Source organism: Panicum hallii, chromosome 7, assembly GCF_002211085.1.
Source record: "Panicum hallii strain FIL2 chromosome 7, PHallii_v3.1, whole genome shotgun sequence".
In the NCBI taxonomy this organism is placed as follows: domain Eukaryota; kingdom Viridiplantae; phylum Streptophyta; class Magnoliopsida; order Poales; family Poaceae; genus Panicum; species Panicum hallii.
Genome location: NC_038048.1, coordinates 10,893,151 through 10,914,890, shown reverse-complemented (window position 1 = coordinate 10,914,890; position 21,740 = coordinate 10,893,151). Strand labels below are relative to the sequence as shown.

General features: G+C 42.4%; 1 protein-coding gene across 1 annotated transcript in view; it reads right to left on the bottom strand.

The window, feature by feature from the left end:
• Nucleotides 1–20,922, bottom strand: part of LOC112900484 (nucleolar transcription factor 1-B-like) — a 34,127-nt gene extending 13,205 nt beyond the window's left edge. The window contains exon 1 of the mRNA XM_025969346.1: nucleotides 20,641–20,922. Coding sequence (XP_025825131.1) covers nucleotides 20,641–20,922 — 282 coding nt within the window. The remainder of the gene's footprint in view (nucleotides 1–20,640) is intronic.
• Between the last annotated feature and the right edge of the window lie 818 nt (nucleotides 20,923–21,740).

Sequence of the window (21,740 nt, the reverse complement as noted above, 5' to 3'; positions counted from 1 at the left end):
AGTCGTTTGGAAACCTTAGTTGCATTGTTCCAGGAACCAATGTATTGATCATTAGAACTTGAGTCCGAATAGCTAATCTGCTTATAGGACCGGTAGAAGTCGAGTGATTCCTGTCACTCGCGCGATATAGGAATTGTGATGTTTACATTCTTGTTATCATTATAAGGATGACAGACGGGAATTTTATGAGGTATCATGGTCAAGATGATACCTGTCTGTGTTGATGAATTTGATAAGGCCGCAGTGTGTGGTAGCGGTGGTTAAGCGTTTGAAAGTACTAGCCACATGCCGTGAAATATGGTAAGCGGTAAGCCTAGTAACCAATCGGCCCGAGGAGTGGACATACCTCCCACCACATGTATTTGCTTCTTTTGGTTACTTTGTTCGACGTGTAGGCATACGTGTTGCTGGGCAACCAGGAGTACGGGTTTTGTAGTCGCGCTACAGACGTACATCCTGCACTTTGGAAGTGCGTATGACCTGCAGTCGCTTGTGGTGGCTCTGATCCACGAGTCGGAATGAAAGGTAAACGGTTGCTTCGGAACAACCCTGTGGTGTTCCAAGCGTGTGAGTTAGGTTTACCTTGCAAGGTTGAATCTCGATTCAGAATCGTCCGCCTCTCACGATGAACGAGACTGCTTATTCCCTTTACCACATAGAGTAACAAGAGCAACTTGTGATTATGAAGCTGATGTTTGATTAAAGATTCTACCATGTTTGAATAGTTATAGGTGCTTACCTAGAATGGTTAATCAACTAGAACCTGAAAGCTAAAAGTTGAAATTAAGGATCTACTCTTTGTTGCTTTTTAGCTGAAAACCTTATCCAAAACCTGAAAAGCCTTCATAAGTCTAGCTACATGGCTAAGTATACCATAAGCGGGTAAGTCTTGCTGAGTATTAGTATACTCAGCCTTGCTTTTGTTGATTTACTTCAAGTAATCCTTTTGATGAGCCAGCGTTCATTACACCGTGGCCCTACCCCTTGCCTGATGGTTGGTCCGTGGAATGGGATCCGTCCCCGGCCAACACAGATTCCGCCGAGTGATATTATGCCAGGGCTAGCATAATATCTGTAATAACGACGTGTACATTGTCTACGCTTTTCAAACTCCGCTGCTTTGACTGAAAACTTAAACCTATTTTATAATAATCTCTCCTCAGTGGGAGCTAATGATACTTTGTATATTTTTGTAATATAACTGCCTGTAGTGTAAAATATATTGGCATTATATCTCTGGACTCACCTTCATTTGAGGTACCTTGTTGGATCCTGCGTTCGGTGGTTTATCGGGACGTTACCCGACAGACCAATAGTTTTATACCATTTGAAGTACGAGGTAGCCCTCCGGCGAGGACTCGCGTACTTGAGCCGGTGTAATTCAGGTTGGTTCTGCCACAGCTGGTATCAGAGCTAACAAGTGTACCCTGGATATATAATTAGCCTTAAAAAGTAATTTATAGTATAAAAATTGGTTAATCAAGTGTTTGCGAACTACGTTGGTTCGTTAAGGATTATGTATAGTACGTAAGCCCTAGGGTAATGTTGTTATGGGAATTAGAGGTGGCTATAATATATATATATATATAACTCTAACTTCCAGCATTATTTTTCTGTTGAAACTTAATTTCATGCACAATTCAACTTTACTTTCTGTAACGACATCTTCGATCGTGAGGTAAGAAGGTAAGGATCCTCAGCCAACTGAGGGAGCTTGGCCTTCCTATCGGTGATGCGAACCGAACGCTGTTTCTCAAGCAGTGGCCTACTTGAGATGCTGCCAATGTATCAATTTCGGTTGATTACATTGGGAGTATATGGTTCGGCGCAGGGTATGGCGATCGCTGTTCATACCCTCGCATTTTGCGGTACCCCCGTAAATACGTTATTCAGTAACGTATGTTAGCGTTGTCTGTACGGCGGTAATTGTACAGATGCTATTTCTATAGTGAGCAGTAATGAATGGGGATGCTTTCATGACATGCTGGCATGAAAGGTTCATTGGATATATATACATGCATTGTGGTTTTCTGCAGGTACACTAACCACGATTCCGAAACTAGGACGGATAGGGTTTATCGACTAGTTAATAGAGAGAGACGTATTTATATTGTGCCACCGTAACTAACCACGTAAGACCAAGATTACTTGGCAGTTAAATTCTGGTTGTGAGATCAAATAGTGCGTGCATGCATAATCCACTAATCAACTAAAATGAATGCTTAATTTTGATGCTTCCTAAGAAATAGGCAACATGTTGGTATTTCTTAGTTTGGGTAAATAGGAATCTTTAGTTGAGCTTCTTAGATATCCATCTGATTTCCAGCCTTTGCTGTTATCAGAATTAGCTATCTTAATCTATTTACCTTGTAAGTTCTCAACAGGGTAAAAATATCTTACCATTTGCAATGTTGTCGCAGATGGCTGCTCCTTCCAATGCCTTTTGGGATCAGGAAGGGCACTTTCACACCAATGGTTTACATTGGGAAGGGTTTCCTCATCTCTTGTGGGAATCCTTAAGTATGTTTCATTATACAGAACCTCCTCAATACGATGGGGTGGAATATCGTGAAGAAGGAGTTCCATGATGTCGGGTTAAGATGATAATTCCTCAACACCCTTTCCGCTCCTTATGGCCTCCCATAGAAGTGGAAGTGGTTGGATATTGTCTAGTGGATACTCTTGAAACTGCTGCTTTAGAAGCTATCAAACTTTTCTGCAATCAGCATCCGATTGAAGTTGCTGCATATCCTATTGGGTTATTTCCTACCATAGACCCGGGTAATTTGGACTGGGATTTTCGGACAGACCATCATGGTCATCTGCTAGGAGATCTGGCTGAAGAAACCGTCCGTATCGTTACCAGATTTATGGATATGCAATATCATTACCAGATGCTACTGCGTCATGGGGTGAGTCAGATAACTGGAGTGGCTCAAAGCCACTATCGGAATGCTGACCATCAAGTAACCCAAATAGAAGAATTACAAGCTTTGGTGACACAAAAGGATGAAATTATTGCAGCAAGGGATGAAACAATTCTTCATCGTGAAGATCAGATCAATGAGAGTGATCATATTGCCACTCAGCGCGACACTGTTATTGAGTTTCTACAGGCGCAAATTCATGATCTGATACTTGAAGCTGATGATGCCCAGGCTCACATTGAGGAACTGCAGCAGCAACCAATACTTCCTGCTATACCCATAATGCCTGAAGAAGAAGAAGAAGATCCAGAGAAGATTGAGGGTGTTTCAGAGATTGACTCTGAGCATGGGGATCCTGTTCTTAGTCCCTATCACTCTCCTTCTGGCAGTCAGTCGTCTGTAGGCAACTTCGATGATTTTTAATTTAGTAAATCATCGACTTTCGAGATGTAATCCATGGGGATGTAATAGCTTAAGTAGTTAAACCTCGTGCCAATTGTTGTAACCTAAATGGCCTAAGTAGTGAACCTTCAGATGTGTGTTGTGGAAAACTATCCGAGACAGTGATGTAATATAAGTTCCTATTTTATCATCTTATTCATTATCTTTAAATTCTGAAATGAGATGATTAAATGGGGTGTATGCATTGTTTATCTAAAGTGATATATCTTCTGAAATTGGGAGTAAGGCTATATGGTTAATGATGGACATCTCCTTTATTTCAGATGGTTGGAGCCACGCGCGGAACCCCGGAAGGTTTCCGGGTTGATCAGGCCAGCGGTTCTCAACAACCGCCACCACCTCCTCCCAACCTTGCCGAAGTTATGGCTCAGCAAACGGAGCTGCTCAACCTACTGGTACAAGCACAGCAGAACCAGCAGCATCAACAATTCCGAGGAGGCCGTGATGATCGCAATCCTCCTGTGGCTAGTTACCAAGATTTCCTCAGTACCCAGCCGCCCTTTTTCAGTAAGGCCGAAGAACCTTTGGATGCCGATGCATGGCTCCATATCATTGAATCGAAGTTCGCTTTACTGACAATACCATGTGCGTACTCTAGCAAAGCTTCCTTTGCTGCCCAACAATTCCGTGGTGCTGCTCGGATCTGGTGGGACAATTTCTATGCCATGCAACCTGCAGGGCATGTTATTACTTGGGATGAGTTTCGGACAGCCTTCAGAGCCCATTATATTCCAGCAGGATTACTGGAGCGAAAGCTTAATGAATTCCTGGCTCTTACTCAAGGCACCAGTACAGTTTTGCAGTACGCACAGAATTTCAATCATCTATGCCAATATGCGGGGTATCATGCGGATAACGATGCTAAGAAACAAGATCGTTTCCATCGGGGCCTTAACACCAAACTCAAGGAACGCCTGAATCTTGTGAGGGCTAATACTTTCAGTGAGTTGGTTAACATGGCCTTAACTCAAGAAGATTGCATCGTGGCGCATTATGCCGAGAAAAAGCGGAAGACTCCTACTGGACCCTCGAGTGCTCAACCACCGAGGTATCGGGTTATTCCCAATACGCCGCCCAAAGTACCACAGCGCAATGCCCCAACGGGTAGATTGGTTTTCAGGCCGCCTCAACAGAAAGGAAGGTACAGACCTCCCGTACCCCGCAACAAGCACAACAATCTGGCCAACGGCCAAATATTCAACAAGTGCCACAGAGAGGCAGCAATTATCGCTGTTTCAATTGCGGGAGTGCGGATCATTTTATCCGAGATTGTCCGTGGCCCAAGAAGCCTAATCCAGGGCAAAGTTCTACTCAGGGTAACCAGAACAAGGGCAAGAAGCCGGTAATGCAAGTCCGGCAAGGACGAATTAATTTCACCACTCTGGCAGAACTTCCAGATGGAGCTCCCGTCATGTCGGGTACATTTTCTATTCATCACAAACCAGTTGTTACTTTATTTGATTCTAGAGCAACACATAGCTTTATTAGTAACAACTGTGGTACCCGGATAGGACTTGATCCTTATTTCACTCAAGGGTCATATATGATCTCTACCCCTGGAGGAAATATTACTTCCAACCAGATGATTAGAAGTGTGCCAATTCAGTTAGGTAGTAAAGAAAACAAAACTGATTTGGTTTTATTAAGTTTGGAGGGTATCGATGTTATACTTGGGACAAATTGGATGACGGAACATCGAGTACGATTAGACATATCTTCCCGAGTTATCGAAATTGATTCACCATATCGTGGGGCCATTACCCTTTATCTGCCTCAGCCCGAATGTCTGCATCCTTGTACTCATGCTATCACAAATATCAAAGTCAAGGATATTCCTATAGTATGTGAATACCCCGATGTCTTTCCAGACGATTTGCCTAGAATGCCACCAGATAGAGACATCGAGTTCATCATTGAACTTCAACCTGGCACTGCTCCTATTTCAAAAAGGCCGTATCGCATGCCTCCAAATGAATTAGCAGAACTGAAAATTCAGCTCCAAGATCTTCTTGATAAGGGTTATATATGCCCAAGTGCTTCACCTTGGGGTTGTTCTGCTCTCTTTGTCAAGAAGAAAGACGATAGCCTAAGGCTATGTGTCGATTACCGTCCACTCAATGCGGTTACTATCAAAAATAAGTACCCTCTTCTCCGTATTGACATTTTGTTCGATCAGCTAGCTGGAGCAAAGGTCTTTTCTAAGATTGACTTACGCTCCGGATATCATCAGATTAAAATCAGGCATAGTGACATTCCAAAAACGGCCTTCTCAACCAGATATGGACTCTATGAATATCTGGTTATGTCATTTGGACTTACTAATGCACCGGCATATTTCATGTATCTTATGAATTCCGTATTTATGCCGGAACTTGATAAATTCATCGTGGTCTTCATCGATGATATTCTAATATACTCCAAAACCAAAGAAGACCATGCTAATCATTTACGTGTCGTTCTTCAACGACTACGTGATCATCGCCTTTATGCCAAGTTCTCGAAGTGTGAATTCTGGCTGGATAGTGTGAAATTTCTAGGACATACTATTTCCAGTGAAGGCATATCGGTTGATCCAACCAAAGTTCAAGAAGTGATGGACTGGAACCCTCCCACTTCAGTCCATCAAATTTGAAGTTTTCTTGGATTGGCGGGATACTATCGCCGATTCATTCCAGACTTTTCCAAAATAGCTAAACCCATGACTAAGCTATTAAAGAAAGAAGTTAAATTCTGCTGGAATGACAAATGTGAGGAAGCATTCCATACTTTGAGAAAACTTCTGACAACTGCTCCAGTGCTAGCTCAACCAGATAGCACTCAACCTTTTGATGTTTATTGCGATGCTTCTGGAATTGGCCTTGGTTGTGTTCTTATGCAAAACAATCGGGTCATTGCCTATGCATCAAGAGCACTTCGGACTCATGAGCAAAACTATCCAACACATGATCTTGAATTAGCATCAGTCATTCATGCCCTCAAAATTTGGAGACATCATCTTATGGGTGCTAAGTGTAACATCTACACTGACCATAAGAGCCTCAAGTATATTTTCACTCAAGCTGATCTAAATATGAGGCAAAGGCATTGGTTAGAGTTGATCAAAGACTATGACCTTGAGGTACATTACCATCCTGGCAAAGCCAATGTGGTTGCGGATGCACTTAGCCGCAAGGCACATTGTCACTACTTATCCGTATCAACTTTCAGTGACACTATCTGCCATCAGATGAGGAAACTTAATGTAGAGATCATTCCTCAAGGTAGTCTAAATTTGCTATCCATTGAGTCTACTCTACAGGATAAAGTCATCATATCGCAATTACATGATGAGGGTATAAAAATCATCAAATCAAAGCTATCCCAGGGAGAAGCTAAATATAGGTGTTTTCACACTGATCATCAAGGAGTCCTATGGTTCAACGATCGAATTGTTGTGCCTAAGGATCGTCAACTTCGTAAGCAAATCCTTGACGAAGCACATTTGTCCAAATTCTCTATTCATCCTGGTAGCACCAAGATGTATCAAGATCTTCGGCAACATTTTTGGTGGACCAGAATGAAGAGAGAAATTGCCAAATATGTATCCGAGTGTGATACGTGCCAGAGAGTGAAAGCTAGCCACTTAAAAGCTTCTGGTACACTTCAGCCATTACCCATTCCGTCATGGAAATGGGAAGACATTAGCATGGATTTCATTGTCGGTCTTCCCAACACATCTCAAAAGCATGACTCCATATGGGTAATCATTGATAGACTCACAAAAACAGCTCATTTTCTTCCTGTGCATACCACTTACTCTGCTAAGAAGTATGCTGAAGTCTATCTGGAACAAATCGTTCGATTGCATGGGGTTCCAAAAACCATCATCTCTGATCGAGGGCCCCAATTTATTGCACGGTTTTGGGAGCAATTGCAATCAGCTCTAGGAACCAAATTGATTCGAAGCTCTGCGTATCATCCCCAGACTGATGGGCAGACTGAGCGAGTTAACCAAATTCTTGAAGACATGCTCCGAGCTTGTATTATTCACTATGGTACAAGTTGGGACAAGTGCCTTGCTCTAGCTGAATTTTCTTATAACAATAGTTATCAAGCTAGTCTTCAAATGGCTCCTTTTGAAGCATTATATGGTCGCAGATGCCGAACTCCTTTGAGTTGGTCAGAGACCGGTGAACGCAAAATCTTCGGACCAGACCTAGTCGTTGAAGCTAAAGATAAGGTTAAGGTTACTCAGTCTAATCTTAAAACCGCTTAGTCCAGACAGAAGAGCTATGCAGATAAGAGGAGGAAACCTCTACAATTCCAAGTAGGAGAATTTGTCTATCTCCGAGTGTCTCCTACCAAAGGTGTCCAACGTTTCGGCATAAAGGGGAAGTTAGCACCTCGATATGTCGGACCTTTCGAAATACTCGATGTTTGTGGCCCAGTGGCTTACAAACTTCGTCTTCCATCTCAATGGGCAACTATTCACGATGTCTTCCATGTCTCTCAGCTTAGGAAGTGTGTCAAAGTACCCACGGAAATCATTGAGACATGTGCCATTTAGATTGAACCCGATCTATTGTACATCGAACAACCTCTTCGAATCCTGGATACCAAGGAAAGACTCACCAGAAGAAGGGCAGTTAAGATGTACAAGATCTTATGGGATCATCACACCGAGGAAGAAGCAACTTGGGAAACTGAGTCTTATCTTCAACGAAATTTCCCAAACTTCCTGCAAGCCAATCCCCAAATCTAATCATCCATTTTTGCTCAGCTTCGGAATCTCGGGATGAGATTCTTTTTAAGGGGGGAAGGCTGTAATATCTAGGTAGTTAGACAACTAGATAGTAAGTTTGAATGTATTGTATGTATGTTATGAGTTGTACAGAAGACTAGGGGTGTAATTGTAAATTATAGATTTTTATAAGTTCCTATAAGCAATTGTATGAAAATGCTCTTAAATGTCAAATTCAAATGACTATAGAGAAGAAAAGTACAAATATTAAGTTAAAACCTAAAAGAAATAGACTTTGTATGAAACCAAGGGCCTATATGTAATTAACACAAATATAAGGGTTACATATGAAATGGTTGGAATATAAAAGTCAAATTCAAATTTACTTAAGGTTAAGGTGTAAAAATACAAGTAATCATGACAGGTCAGACAATTTGTAATCATGCCCAAAATTTGATCAATTTTAGGTGGGCAAAGACAAATTTAACTTAAATTCCATCTTGTTTCAAAATGTAATCTAAAGAGTTGTAAACTTTGAGTTTCTGAACCTAAGCCCTAAAACAATGTTGTAGAGTTTGAAAAACTCTACAACTTTCATGTTGACCATTTTCTCATTTGACCTTTGTAGCAGTGAGAAATTTTAGTTTTCGGAGGGGTCCCTGAACTTTTTGGAAATCACAAACAAGTCCCCCTGACACCTCCCTGCTTCGTCTTCCTCTGCCACCGCCGCTTCCCTCTCTGCCCTCTGCTCCTGCCACCGTCGCTCACCGCCGGCGCAGGCCCCCAAGCTCCACCTCCAGCTGCTACACATGCCCACGCGTCATCCCCTCTCGATCCCGACCTCTTTCCTCTCCCCTGGTGGCTTCTCGAGCGCGCGCCACGACGACCCCGAGCCTCCTCCGGCCGCCACCTCCTCGCCGCCGTGGAGAGCTCATCGCAGTGCCTTAATTCCCTGTCTCCCGTGCGCAATAGCATTCTCTTGACGCCCACACTCTATTCCTCCAACTCCAGAGCCCAATCCCGAGCGTTCGACCCACATTCCTCCGCCGCCGTCTCCTTTAACTCCGGCCGCGCACGGCACGCCCGTGGGCAGCCCACACCAGACCATCTTCGCCCCAATCAACCTGTGCACAAGCTTCCCCGAAGTTCACTGGTGCTCCTCGACCACTCGTTGTCCTCGAATTGCAACTGGAGCTTCGTCTCCGACGAAGCGCCGCCGCCGCCACCTTCGGCCTCACCGTGGGCAGCTCGCTCCGAGCCTTTCCACGCCACCACGATACCCTAGCCAGCACTACATCACCCCTGTGAAGCTTCTCGACCCATCCATTGACCCTCTAGTCCAGCACATCTCCCTCCCGACGATCGCTGGTATTCCTCCTCACCGCCGCCGCCACTGTCCTCGTCGATTACCTGTGACCCGATGTGTTTTCTTCCAATGGATGGTACCTACACGTTCCCCGTGTCTCACTGAAGCTCGTACGCAGGCTTGCTGGTGATGTTCACCGCTGGAGCACTACCGTCAACGGTGACCCCTCCGCCGCCGCCTCGGGTGCTCGTCGAGATCTCTCTCTCCGGCCATCCCAGTCCTCGACAAGTAGCGCAACAAGGCCACCGTAAGCCCCTGAGCCTTTCCCTGCCCTTGGACCTCGCCGCCGGTGACCACCGTCGCCGGAACACGGCCGCCGCCGCCTTGCTCTACTCTGGTTCACAGCCAAGGACCTCGGGTTAGAAGAATCAAAAATCCAGGGGGTTATGTGCACAACCATAGACTCAGAGGAATAGTACCGAAGGACCCCTTTGTGTAAATTAGGCTGTCAACTTAGAAATTCTGTATCTATTCGTGGAAAAATCATAAAAATGCAAACTAAATTTTGTTGGAATCCTTAAGTCAAGTTCGACTACTTTTGTTTAGGAAGTTTAAGCTGTAGGAGTATATTTTCTGACGTAGATTAAATATTAGAAAATAAGTGTTTTAATTGTATCTCATGTTGTAGGCATGTGTTAAAGCTGAAATTTGGAACCTAGATTGTAGGTTCTATGTATAGCTCTGTGTAAAAAATTCGAGTACTTTACTGTTCATTTGCTTAGATTTCGAGTACTTTTTGTTATATGTTGATAAAATTTACTTAATTTAATTCCAAATGTGTTCCTTCATATTTAGGGCTGAAAAATTTATCTTAGCTTTTTTACAACAGAAATAATCTAAGATAAAAATTTGAGAATCAGAAGCCTAATATAACTTGAGTTATAAGTTTCAAGCTTAAATTCAATGGTAATTCATAAATAATAATTATTATGCATGAAAAATTATGAAACTTTTCTGGAATATTAGTCTTGAGTAATTCATGATGTTCTTAAATTTTGAACCCTTGTTTTAGTGTAAAACTCCAGTTATAATTATATCTTGAATTTCCAATTATAATCTTGTTTAATTTTGTGGCTTAGTTCCTTTTACAGTAAAATTTCAATTAAACCCACCTATGATAATTTTCATAAGTATTAATTATTTTTCTTAATTTAAGATTTGGTTAATTAATCCAAGTTAGCCATAATTAAGTAATAACCTAAGATTAGTTACAATGTTTAGCTAATAAAATAAATAGAGTTTGTTAAGTGTATTTAGTGTTGCTTATAGTAATCTAATATGCTACCTGTTATAGTTAATCAGATGTTTAGGGTAACCCACCCCGTTGCCTAACGAGACTAGTTAGTTTAGTTAATACTCGATAAATGACTGCCTAGTGCAGGGTAGTTAGATTATTGTCGTAATGTAATGTTCTTTTGTTTGGATTGCAACTTTATTATGAAATAACATAAAAATATATGCATTTCATAACTTGTAACTTTGCATCTCATATAGACTCGACCATTCTCGCTGACGGGGATTATCAGCTGATTCCGGAACCAAAAGGAGTTTGTTCTGAAGATCCCGGAAGTCTCGTCGCGGAATTCTCTGAAGCCCTGAACCCCGGTTCGGAAGATATTAATTTGACTAACCCCAACCCCACCAGCGAAGGGAAGCCCCGGACATAACCCCTACTTTATTACACTGCAACCTATATTATTTATATATATATCTTTATGCATTAGGTTCTTAGGAGTCGTTTGGAAACCTTAGTTGCATTGTTCCAGGAACCAATGTATTGATCATTAGAACTTGAGTCCGAATAGCTACTCTGCTTATAGGACCGGTAGAAGTCGAGTGATTCCTGTCACTCGCGCGATATAGGAATTGTGATGTTTACATTCTTGTTATCATTATAAGGATGACAGACGGGAATTTTATGAGGTATCATGGTCAAGATGATACCCGTCTGTGTTGATGAATTTGATAAGGCCGCAGTGTGTGGTAGCGGTGGTTAAGCGTTTGAAAGTACTAGCCACATGCCGTGAAATATGGTAAGCGGTAAGCCTAGTAACCAATCGGCCCGAGGAGTGGACATACCTCCCACCACATGTATTTGCTTCTTTTGGTTACTTTGTTCGACGTGTAGTCATACGTGTTGCTGGGCAACCAGGAGTACGGGTTTTGTAGTCGCGCTACAGACGTACATCCTGCACTTTGGAAGTGCGTATGACCTGCAGTCGCTTGTGGTGGCTCTGATCCACGAGTCGGAATGAAAGGTAAACGGTTGCTTCAGAACGACCCTGTGGTGTTCCAAGCGTGTGAGTTAGGTTTACCTTGCAAGGTTGAATCTCGATTCAGAATCGTGCGCCTCTCACGATGAACGAGACTGCTTATTCCCTTTACCACATAGAGTTACAAGAGCAACTTGTGATTATGAAGCTGATGTTTGATTAAAGATTCTACCATGTTTGAATAGTTATAGGTGCTTACCTAGAATGGTTAATCAACTAGAACCTGAAAGCTAAAAGTTGAAATTAAGGATCTACTCTTTGTTGCTTTTTAGGTGAAAACCTTACCCAAAACCTGAAAAGCCTTCATAAGTCTAGCTACATGGCTAAGTATACCATGAGCGGGTAAGTCTTGCTGAGTATTAGTATACTCAGCCTTGCTTTTGTTGATTTACTTCAGGTAATCCTTCTGATGAGCCAGCGTTCATTACACCGTGGCCCTACCCCTTGCCTGATGGTTGGCCCGTGGAATGGGATCCGTCCCCGGCCAACACAGATTCCGCCGAGTGATATTATGCCAGGGCTAGCATAATATCTGTAATAACGACATGTACATTGTCTACGCTTTTCAAACTCCGCTGCTTTGACTGAAAACTTAAACCTATTTTGTAATAATCTCTCCTCAGTGGGAGCTAATGATACTTTGTATATTTTTGTAATATAACTGCCTGTAGTGTAAAATATATTGGCATTATATCTCTGGACTCACCTTCGTGTGAGGTACCTTGTTGGATCCTGCGTTCGGTGGTTTATCGGGATGTTACCCGACAGACCAATAGTATTATACCGTTTGAAGTATGAGGTAGCCCTTCGGCGAGGACTCGCGTACTTGAGCCGGTGTAATTCAGGTTGGTTCTGCCACAATTATGTAACTTGGGTTATGGTAATTCATCCACTTGTAGTAAATAGCTTTAATAAAATTTGCCAAGATTAAAAGCTAATGCAGTTGAGTCAGCTAACCTTTGAGCCTCATAATTCGTGTTATACTTGTTGAGTACAAGTTGTCTACTCACACTTGCCTTCTCTACTCTTCTGTTCCCTATGGGATATCTTCGACTGCTGCTCAGTACCAGGCGACGTGGAGGACTACATCAGCGGACTCGACAATTTCTAGGCATTGTCTCCCAGCCGATGTCCCTGTGGCGCCCTATTCTTCATGTATTTATTTTGCGCTTCCGCATTCCTTGAACTAATTCTTGATTCAGTTGTAATAAAAATATTCATTTATAATTTATACGCTTTTATTTCAAGATACATGTTGTGATATCTTGATGATTCTGTTGTATATATGCGTGACTTGATCCTGGCGCATATATGATTGCTCGATTTATGTTCTTATAAATCGGGTGTGACATCTTCTTTGGGTTTGCTTCAATTCCTTGGTAGAAATCGAATCTAAAAGCCTTGCCATCTAGTGTGTGAGAAGCAGCATGGTTCCTGCACATGCCTTCGTGAATCTCCTAGAGTATTTCTCTATCTTCTTCCATACGGACACACTTCATGAGTATGCCTGATACTAATCCACGCTTGTGCAAGTTATCCCCGACTAGAACGTACCCTTTGCTGCGCCTTAGGATGCGTATGGCCTCAGCACTTTTTGGATCGACGCTGGGGGTAGTTTGTGCTCCTGGATGTAGTCCATAAATGTGACCCGCTAGTCGGCCTCGATCATCAAGACCTCTCGGTCGGGTTCCTGTTGGACCCTGAGCAATGGTACTCGGATCCGGTGTCTTGATGGATGGGTGATGCAACTCGTGAACGAAAACTCCCGGTGGGATGTTAGCTCGATCAGAACCCAGTTTTGAGAGCACATCCACTCCCACATTGTTGTCTTGAATCACATGATGAATTTCCAGCCCTGAGAACTTGTTCTCGAGCTTGCGTATTTCAGTAACGTACGCATCCGTGGTGTCCTTGTTGACGTCCCACTCTTTGTTGATTTGTTGGACCACCAGCAAGGAGTCACCTTAGACAAGTAGTTGCTTGATGACCAGAGAGGCTACCAGGTGGTGAGTTTGTAGGTAGGCTGTCGCCAAGATCAGAAACTCAAAGATACAAGAAACATAAAGTTTAGACAGGTTCGGACCACCGAGAGTGTAATACCCTACATCCTGTGTGGTTTGTATTGCCTTAGGTGGTGATCGGGTGATCTCCTATTTGGAGGGGGTCCCTATCCGCCCTTATATAGTTTGGGAGGATAGGGTTACATGGAAGTCCCAGTCGGATACGAGCCCAAGAGTCCTACTCGAGTAGTATTTGGGTAGTTTCTTTCTGTTCCGACTAGTTTTACTACTGTATGAGTAGTTCTACTATGCTATGAGTAGTTACAACTAGTGTAGGGCGTGGGCCATGTCCCACCCCTTATCCTGTAGGATGTAGGTTATGTGCACAGTCCAGTGGGCTCGGGTCTGATAGGCGTCTTGATGGTATAGTTGGTACAGTTCTTCGAATCTCAACCATATCAAGTCCTCTCCATGAAAGTAATGTTCATCTTTAATCATTACACCCTGCGTGATCAAGCCTTTATGGGATGATGCATCCAGGTACCATTCATGTAGCCTGCGCATTTACATTGGAAGCATTTTCACGTACTCAGGGGAACAAGGCTTTGGCCCATGAAAAATCGCTAGGTAGCAACTACGGGATGTGTTTGGATTTCCTTACACCCTCCAACCTCAGTGATAGGATCTAGAGGTTGACTAGAGGGGGTGAATAGTCAAAACTAAAAATTTATAACACTTAAAACAATTTTGTCAGTAACTTTCAGAGTTTCTAGATATTTTTCTGGAATTTCTACAACTTCCAATGATTTTGAAGAAATGTCCGGACGCTCCGGAGAAATATGCTGAAATCAAACTCGACCAATCAAACCTCAACAAAAAAGCAGGGGCATCCTAAAGCTGAAGTACTTCATGCTTGACATACTTAGGAAAACTAATCTTGGTGCCTCATTCTATCATTTACATGATATATGGTGCATAAGGGAGGTGCTTCCTTGAGTCATCCATCACCCTTCTAAGCTCATTCCAAAAGTAATCAAAGATGTTGAAAGCCTTTCTACCGGGAGCAAACTGATTTAGGAGATTGATCAAAAAACATAAGCTGAGGAATCACCTTTCTTTGGGTCAATTGTCCATCGAAGCATGAAGTTGGCATAGTAGTAGTATGGCAGCAAGTTCTTGGTCTTTCCCTCCATGCTTCAATGAGATTGTAGAACATGAAGGGACATCGGTCGGGCTTGAGCTTCTTCTCAACGTGAATTGGATCACATGTCTCATCCTTGGAGCCAAGACCAAGGAGCTTGCCTAGGTGGTGGTTGAGGATACGGTGCATATTGAGATTGAGCAATCTCTTTACCAGGTCTTCTTCCACTCCTTCTCCCCATTGGTGGAGGCTCAGGGATCTCCTCAATCTCTTCCTCTTTCTCTTCACATTCCTCAACATAACGTGGTGGATTGGGATCGTGTCATTCTTTGGTCCTCCTAGAGGACTCACCACCTCCAAGACTAGGATGCCTTTCACTGCCCATTCTAGAAGAAATACAGACATGGAGTCAAGAACTTGGAATAATGAATCAAAGGCATGATATACATTCTAGGTTTTCTGCACAAGTTTCATAGTATCCGACCAATTCTTTGGAGTATCCGCACATTTGTTTGGAGACTCCGGAGATTTGTCCAGAGATTCCAGAACTCGCAGCATAAACCCTAAAAGTCATCAAGCACAACAATCCACCACAGGAATCTAATAAAACTTGAGATCCTAGTCCTAGAAGCCCTATAGATCAGTTCTATCCAAGAGATACTATCTTGAACAACCTACATTGAGAGATCAGGCGATGACAAGATTAGGATACCTTGAATTCAAAAATGGTGAAGGTGAATCCAAATCCAAAGTCCCCACAACATTTCCTAGCAATGGAGAGGCCTTCCTTGATGATCTTGAATGCATTTGATGGTGAAATGCAAGAATCGCCTAGAGGGAGTGTCTCTAGAGAGAGAAACTAGAGAGACACGACGCAGGGTGAAATAAAAGAGTTAACCATTCACTTTTCACCCAGAGTCTCCGCTCCCCTTGAGACAAAGCAGGATTTTTGAAGATTGCAGACCTATGGCTTGATTTGAATGGAGGATAGACTCTCTCTATGAATTCTATAAGGCATGAGAGATTTACTTGCTTGAGACTAGCCAGCAAACAACCAATGAGAACAATAGTCTCAAGCTAGCAAATCTAAGAATCAATATTTTCTTCAAAGCACACTTCTAGTAACTAAAGAAAGGTTTTCACAAAGATTATCCTAAAGACAAACAAATGTGTGCATGATTTGAAATGATATTTAACTCACTCCTCAAGGTGCAAAACCTTTTCTCATCAAGTTGTATTGTGAAGATATCATCTAGTTGATTATTGGTACTCACATGGCTTAAAGCAATATCTCCTTTGGCTTCGTGGTCTCTCAAGAAATGGCGTCTTATGTCTAAGTGTTTGGTTCTTGAGTGGTTCACAGGATTGTTAGCTAGCTTGATAGCACTCTCGTTGTCACATGAGAGTCGAATCTTACTAAACTTACAACCAAAGTCGCTCAAAGTGAACCTCATCCAAGTAGTTGCACACAACAAGCACCGACAACAACATACTCGGCCTCGGCGGTGGATAGGGCAACGAAATTATGGCAGAACCACCCGAATTTAAATTAAATTTTCTCAAAATTTTGAACAGAAACTTGAAAACTTTAAACACAAAAGTTGTAGGGAATTTGAAAATCTACGACTATCATTTTGGATCGAAGTTCATTTGAGCTTTAGTTCAGAAGTTATTTTAAATTCAAGATTATTAGGATTTTAATTCCTATTCATCTCATGTGTTTAACATTTGAATTTGCAAATGGTCTGCAGTACACTTTGTAAGGTACTAAAATATGAGTGTGTTTTTATGCTACATTTTTTGTGACAAGTTGAGAATGTATGATTATAAACACAGAAAGAACAAATCTCACATACACATATACATAAACATTCATACACATGCATATGCACACACATAATTAGATGCATTGTTCTAAAGATTCTGGGTTATTATGCATGATGCTATATTTAGGTTTTCTTGCTTAGAATTTTAAACACCTACGGTTTTCTCCCACTCAAGCCTAATTAACTCTTCTTGTACCTCAAGAGTCTCATCCCTATCCTCTATCTCTATCATAAGCTTCATTATTTTGTTTGTTGCCTTTTTACTAAGTTCTTTTATCATGTTTTCACATTCATTGTCATCAAGAATATCATCATCATCATTGGTGTGACACCCTAGGTGTCAAATTGTACCATGATATGTATAAGATGTAATGCATGTGTTGAAATGTATAAGGTTGGATGTATTTGTAGAAATAAGACCCTATGTGTAATTTTATAAAAATATGAGTCCTTTTGTGCAAAATGCACGAGTTACAAAAGTAATTTTCAAAAGTTACCAGGGGCCAAATTATAAGAATGCAAGTCATCATGACTTACCTGGAAACTTGCATTAAGGCCCAAAGTTATGTGTATAAATATGTAACAAGGACAAATCTTTATAAAACTTAAAGTTAGTCCAAAATTTCAAAATAAAGTTGTATACTTTGAGTTTTTGAATTCAAACCCTAAAACAAAGTTGTAGAGCTTGAAAAGTTTTATAACTTTCATTTTGAACACTTTTTCTTTTGAGCTCTAGCTTAAAAGTTATCACTGGTTTACAGACAGGTCCCTGGAATTTTGAAAAATTACATTTTGGTCCAGTCATCCCCAACCTTCCTTCTTCTTCCTCTGGTTAATCTTCTCTGCTCCCCTGTTTTTACTGTTTCGGCGCCGCAATTTCTCGGAACTCAACCCGGCAGTGCAGCCCCCTTCCCCCCCCCCTCTCCTAGGCGCCGCCCTAGGCCTGCCCTTTGCCCTAGCCCGCCCCCGTGGCACATCCTCGCGTCCCCAACGTGCCCAGCGCCGCCGCTGGCACTGCCCCTCCACGCCGCCGTGGCGCTCGGCCGTGCGCCCCTCTCCTCCCTTCCTTTCCCTATAAATAGCACCTCCGGGACCTCCTGAAGCTGTTCCTCCACTCCTTTGCACTTCTCCCACGCCACAGCCCAACTCCCCACGCCACCGTGCCGCCGCCGCTTCTGCCTTCCGCCGGCGGCCATCCTTCCGGCCTCCCCAAGCCCGGCCAAGCCCCCAAACGAGTACGTCGCGGTTTCCTCTTGCTCCCCACTCCCTTTCCCCTGCTACCCGAGCCTTCCCTTCACCGGATTGGAGCCCAAACCGAGCTTGCTCCGGCCGGCAATGGCAGAGGGACCTGTTCGCGAAGATTGAACTCTTTCCAAGGGTCTAAATGAAAGATCTTGGTTTCTTTCCCTTTTCCAATGTGCTAAACTTTGAAAACTCCTAGAAAATCGTAGAAAATTCAAAAAAATATGAAACCAGTTGTATTTGAATCTTCATTTCAAATTCTATCACTTTTGTTTTATGACCATGCTGTGAAAATAGATAGTTTGTACTGTATTTAGAATAAAATTAAATGGATGTTTGTTATTTCATGTGAGTGGTATTTTTGACTTGTAAATTCAATAGAGAGTTGTAGGAAATTCCGAAAATTACAAAACTAGTTTTGTTTGAAACTAGGTTTTGAACTCTATAACTTCTATTAAGTGAGTTTGATTTGAAACCAAATAGTTTTGAATCAATATTGAATCTAAGACATGGGAATGTAATATCCTATCCGTAATTCCAATTTTAATCCTATAGGTTAACCATGTGATCATGATTTTTGTTATGCAACCTCCATTGTTTAAATATGAAGTGATGTGGAAATTTCAAACTTAATCTTGATTTATAATTTAATTTGTATGAGTTGTTTAATTCAATTCGTTTTATATGAAAAATTAGCTAAGTCTATTTAGTAAAACCTATCTAATTAGATCTTTTAGTCAAAATCTTTTAAGTATGCAATAAAATTGTGTTTAAGTTTTCAAACTTTATAACTCTAGTTATCTAGGGCTCACATTCAATTTTGAATTTAATTTAAACTTGAATACTTGATTTCTGTTTTCAATTAAATTAATGTTTTAGTCATGAGTTAATACTTATGATTCAAGGCTTAGATTCCTTTTTATACCATGAGTTCTTGAGTATTAGCTTTTGAATTGCAACTTTACCATGAATTGAGATGAAAGTGTGTGCATCCATTGAACTTCATCTTGCATATCATGTAGACTCATCTCTCCCGCCGACGGAAAATAATAGCTAATCCCGGAACAAGAGGAGGTTGTTCTGAAGACCCTAAGAACTTCGTCAGGGAATTCTCTGAAGGCCCGAACAAAAGTTCGGACGTTATTAACTTGACTAACCCCAGCCCCACCAGTAAAGGCAAGCCCCGGACATAACCCACTATTTTAATTATACTGCAATCTATATCTATTTACGTATTCTATGCACTAAGTTCTTAGGAATTGCTTGAAACCCTAGTTGCATTTCCCTAGGAACCAATGTGATGAATACTAGCACTTGAGTCCGACTAGCTGCTATGCTAATAGGACCGGTAGAAGTCGGGTGATTTCCTGTCACTCGCGCGATATAGGAATTGTAATATTTTCATTCCTGTTATCACTATAAGGATGCCGGACGGGAGTTTTGTGAGGTATCATGGTTGAGGTGATACCCCGTCTGTGTTGTTGAATTGGATAAGGCCGCGGGGTGTGTTAGCGGTGGTTAAGCATTTGAAAGTACTAACCACATGCCGCGAAATATGGTAAGCGGTAAGCCTAGTAGCCAATCAGCCCGAGGAGTGGACATACCTCCCACCACTCGATTTGCTTCTTTTGGTTACTCATGTTCGACTGAGGAAATACGTGTTGCAAGGGCAACCAGGAATACGGGTTTTGTAGTCGCGCTACAGACGTATGTCCTGCACGGGTGATGTGCGTATGTTCCTGCAGTCGCTTGTGGTGGATCTGATCCACGAGTCGGAATGAAAGGCAAACGGTTGCTTCGGAACTATCGTTGGATGTTCCAAGCGTGTGAGTTAGGTTTACCTTGTAAGGTTAAATTCGATTCAGAATCGTCCGCCTCTCACGAAGATTGAGACTGCTTAATCCCTTTATCACATAGAGTAACAAGAGCAATATTATGGTTATCAAAGATGATGCTTGACCAAAGATTACACCATGCTTGCTTAGTTATAGGTGCTTACCTAGAATGGATAATTAACTCGAATCTGAAAGCTAAAACTTGAAGTTAAGGATCTACTCTTTGTTGCTTTTCAGCTGAAACTAAACCCAGAACCATTATAAGCTTTCATAAGTCTAGTTATGGGCTAAGTATACCCAATCCCGGGTAAGCCTTGCTGAGTATTAGTATACTCAGCCTTGCTAGTTATATGTTTTGCAGATGATGTCTGGAAGACCCTACTCTTCCCTTGCCTTGGCACTATGCTCTCCCAGAAGATTGGTCCGTGGAATGGGATCCGTCCTTGGCCAAAATTGATGATATCGAGCGATGTCATGCTTGGGCTTAGCATGACATCCGTCTTAACGACGTGTTGTAATCATCGCGTATGTTTTCTGCTGCTAAAAACTATAGTTTTAACAGTTTGTAATGTTTTCTCTGAGTTTGAAACTTCGTACCTCTTTTGGAAACCCTTGTAATGTAATTCTCTGTGATGTAACATGTGTTGGTAATTGTATCTCTGGACTCACCTTCGTGTGAGGTAACCTTATTTGATCCTGTGTATCGGTGGTTTATCGGGACGTTACCCGACAGGCCAAGGGATTATACCGTTTGAAGCACATTGGAGCCCTCGGGAGTGGACTCACGTACTTGAGCCGGTATAATTCAGGTTGGTTCTGCCACAATTGGGTTTAAGTTTAGAGTCTACCTTTGCCCCTTTTGCCATGAAGCAAGTGGGAGTGAAGTCATCTTCATCATCGGTGTGGTTTCCAAAGAGTGACGACTTGATGATGTTAGCTTCCACGGCCATGGTTGCCACACCCTTATTATTGGAGGATGATTCTTCACTTGAGTCCCACTCCACACCAAGGTGAGCTTCACCCGTGTACTTCTTCTTTCCTTTGCCATGCTCCTTCCTCTCACCCTTGTTCTTGTTCTTTGGGTTGGGGCAATCGGCAATGAAATGACCAACTTCCCACACCCAAAGCATGGATTGTTGGATCTTCTTGTGATTTTGCTTCTTCTCTTGTTATTGAAGTATCCATCATTCTTCATGACTTTCTTGAATCTCTTGATGAATAATGTCATGTCTTCATCACTCTCACTATCACTTTCTTTCTTCTTTGATGATGTGCTCTCAACCATGGTTCTTCCTTTCTCCTTCATGCTTGATTTGAGAGCTACGCCATTGTTCTTCTCCATTTTCTCATGAATTCTTGAGAGATCTTGGCCTCCTTCATGGTGGTAAGATGTTGCTCTATTCTTCCAATGACATTGGCGGGAGTGAATCTCTTGAAGCCTCTCTTCTCCCTTATCAATGTGCGCAAGTTGACATCCCTAGCCATGTATGTGGTCAAGACTTTGTCATTTACATCCCTAGACATGGCCCACGCCCTGCATCAGTTGTAACTACTCGTACCATAGTAGAGCTAGTCGGAACAGAAGGAAACTACCCGAGTAGTACTCGGGTAGGACTCCTAAGCTTGTATCTGGCTAGGATATCCATTTAACCCATCCCCGTAGACTATATAAGGGTGGGCAGGGTACCCACCTAAGGCCATACAAACCACCACACAGGACGTAGGGTACTATGCTCTCGGTGGCCGAAACCTGTCTAAACTTTGTGTTTCTTGCACCTTCAAGTTTCTGATCTTGGCGACACCCCACCTACAACTCATCACCTCGGGGATATCCCTCAGTGGGCTTGGTGGTAAAACACCGACAGCTGGCACACCAGCTAGGGGTGTTCATCGAGCATCCACCGGAGAACTCGATGGCATCTTTCGACTTCACCAGCACCGTGCTCGA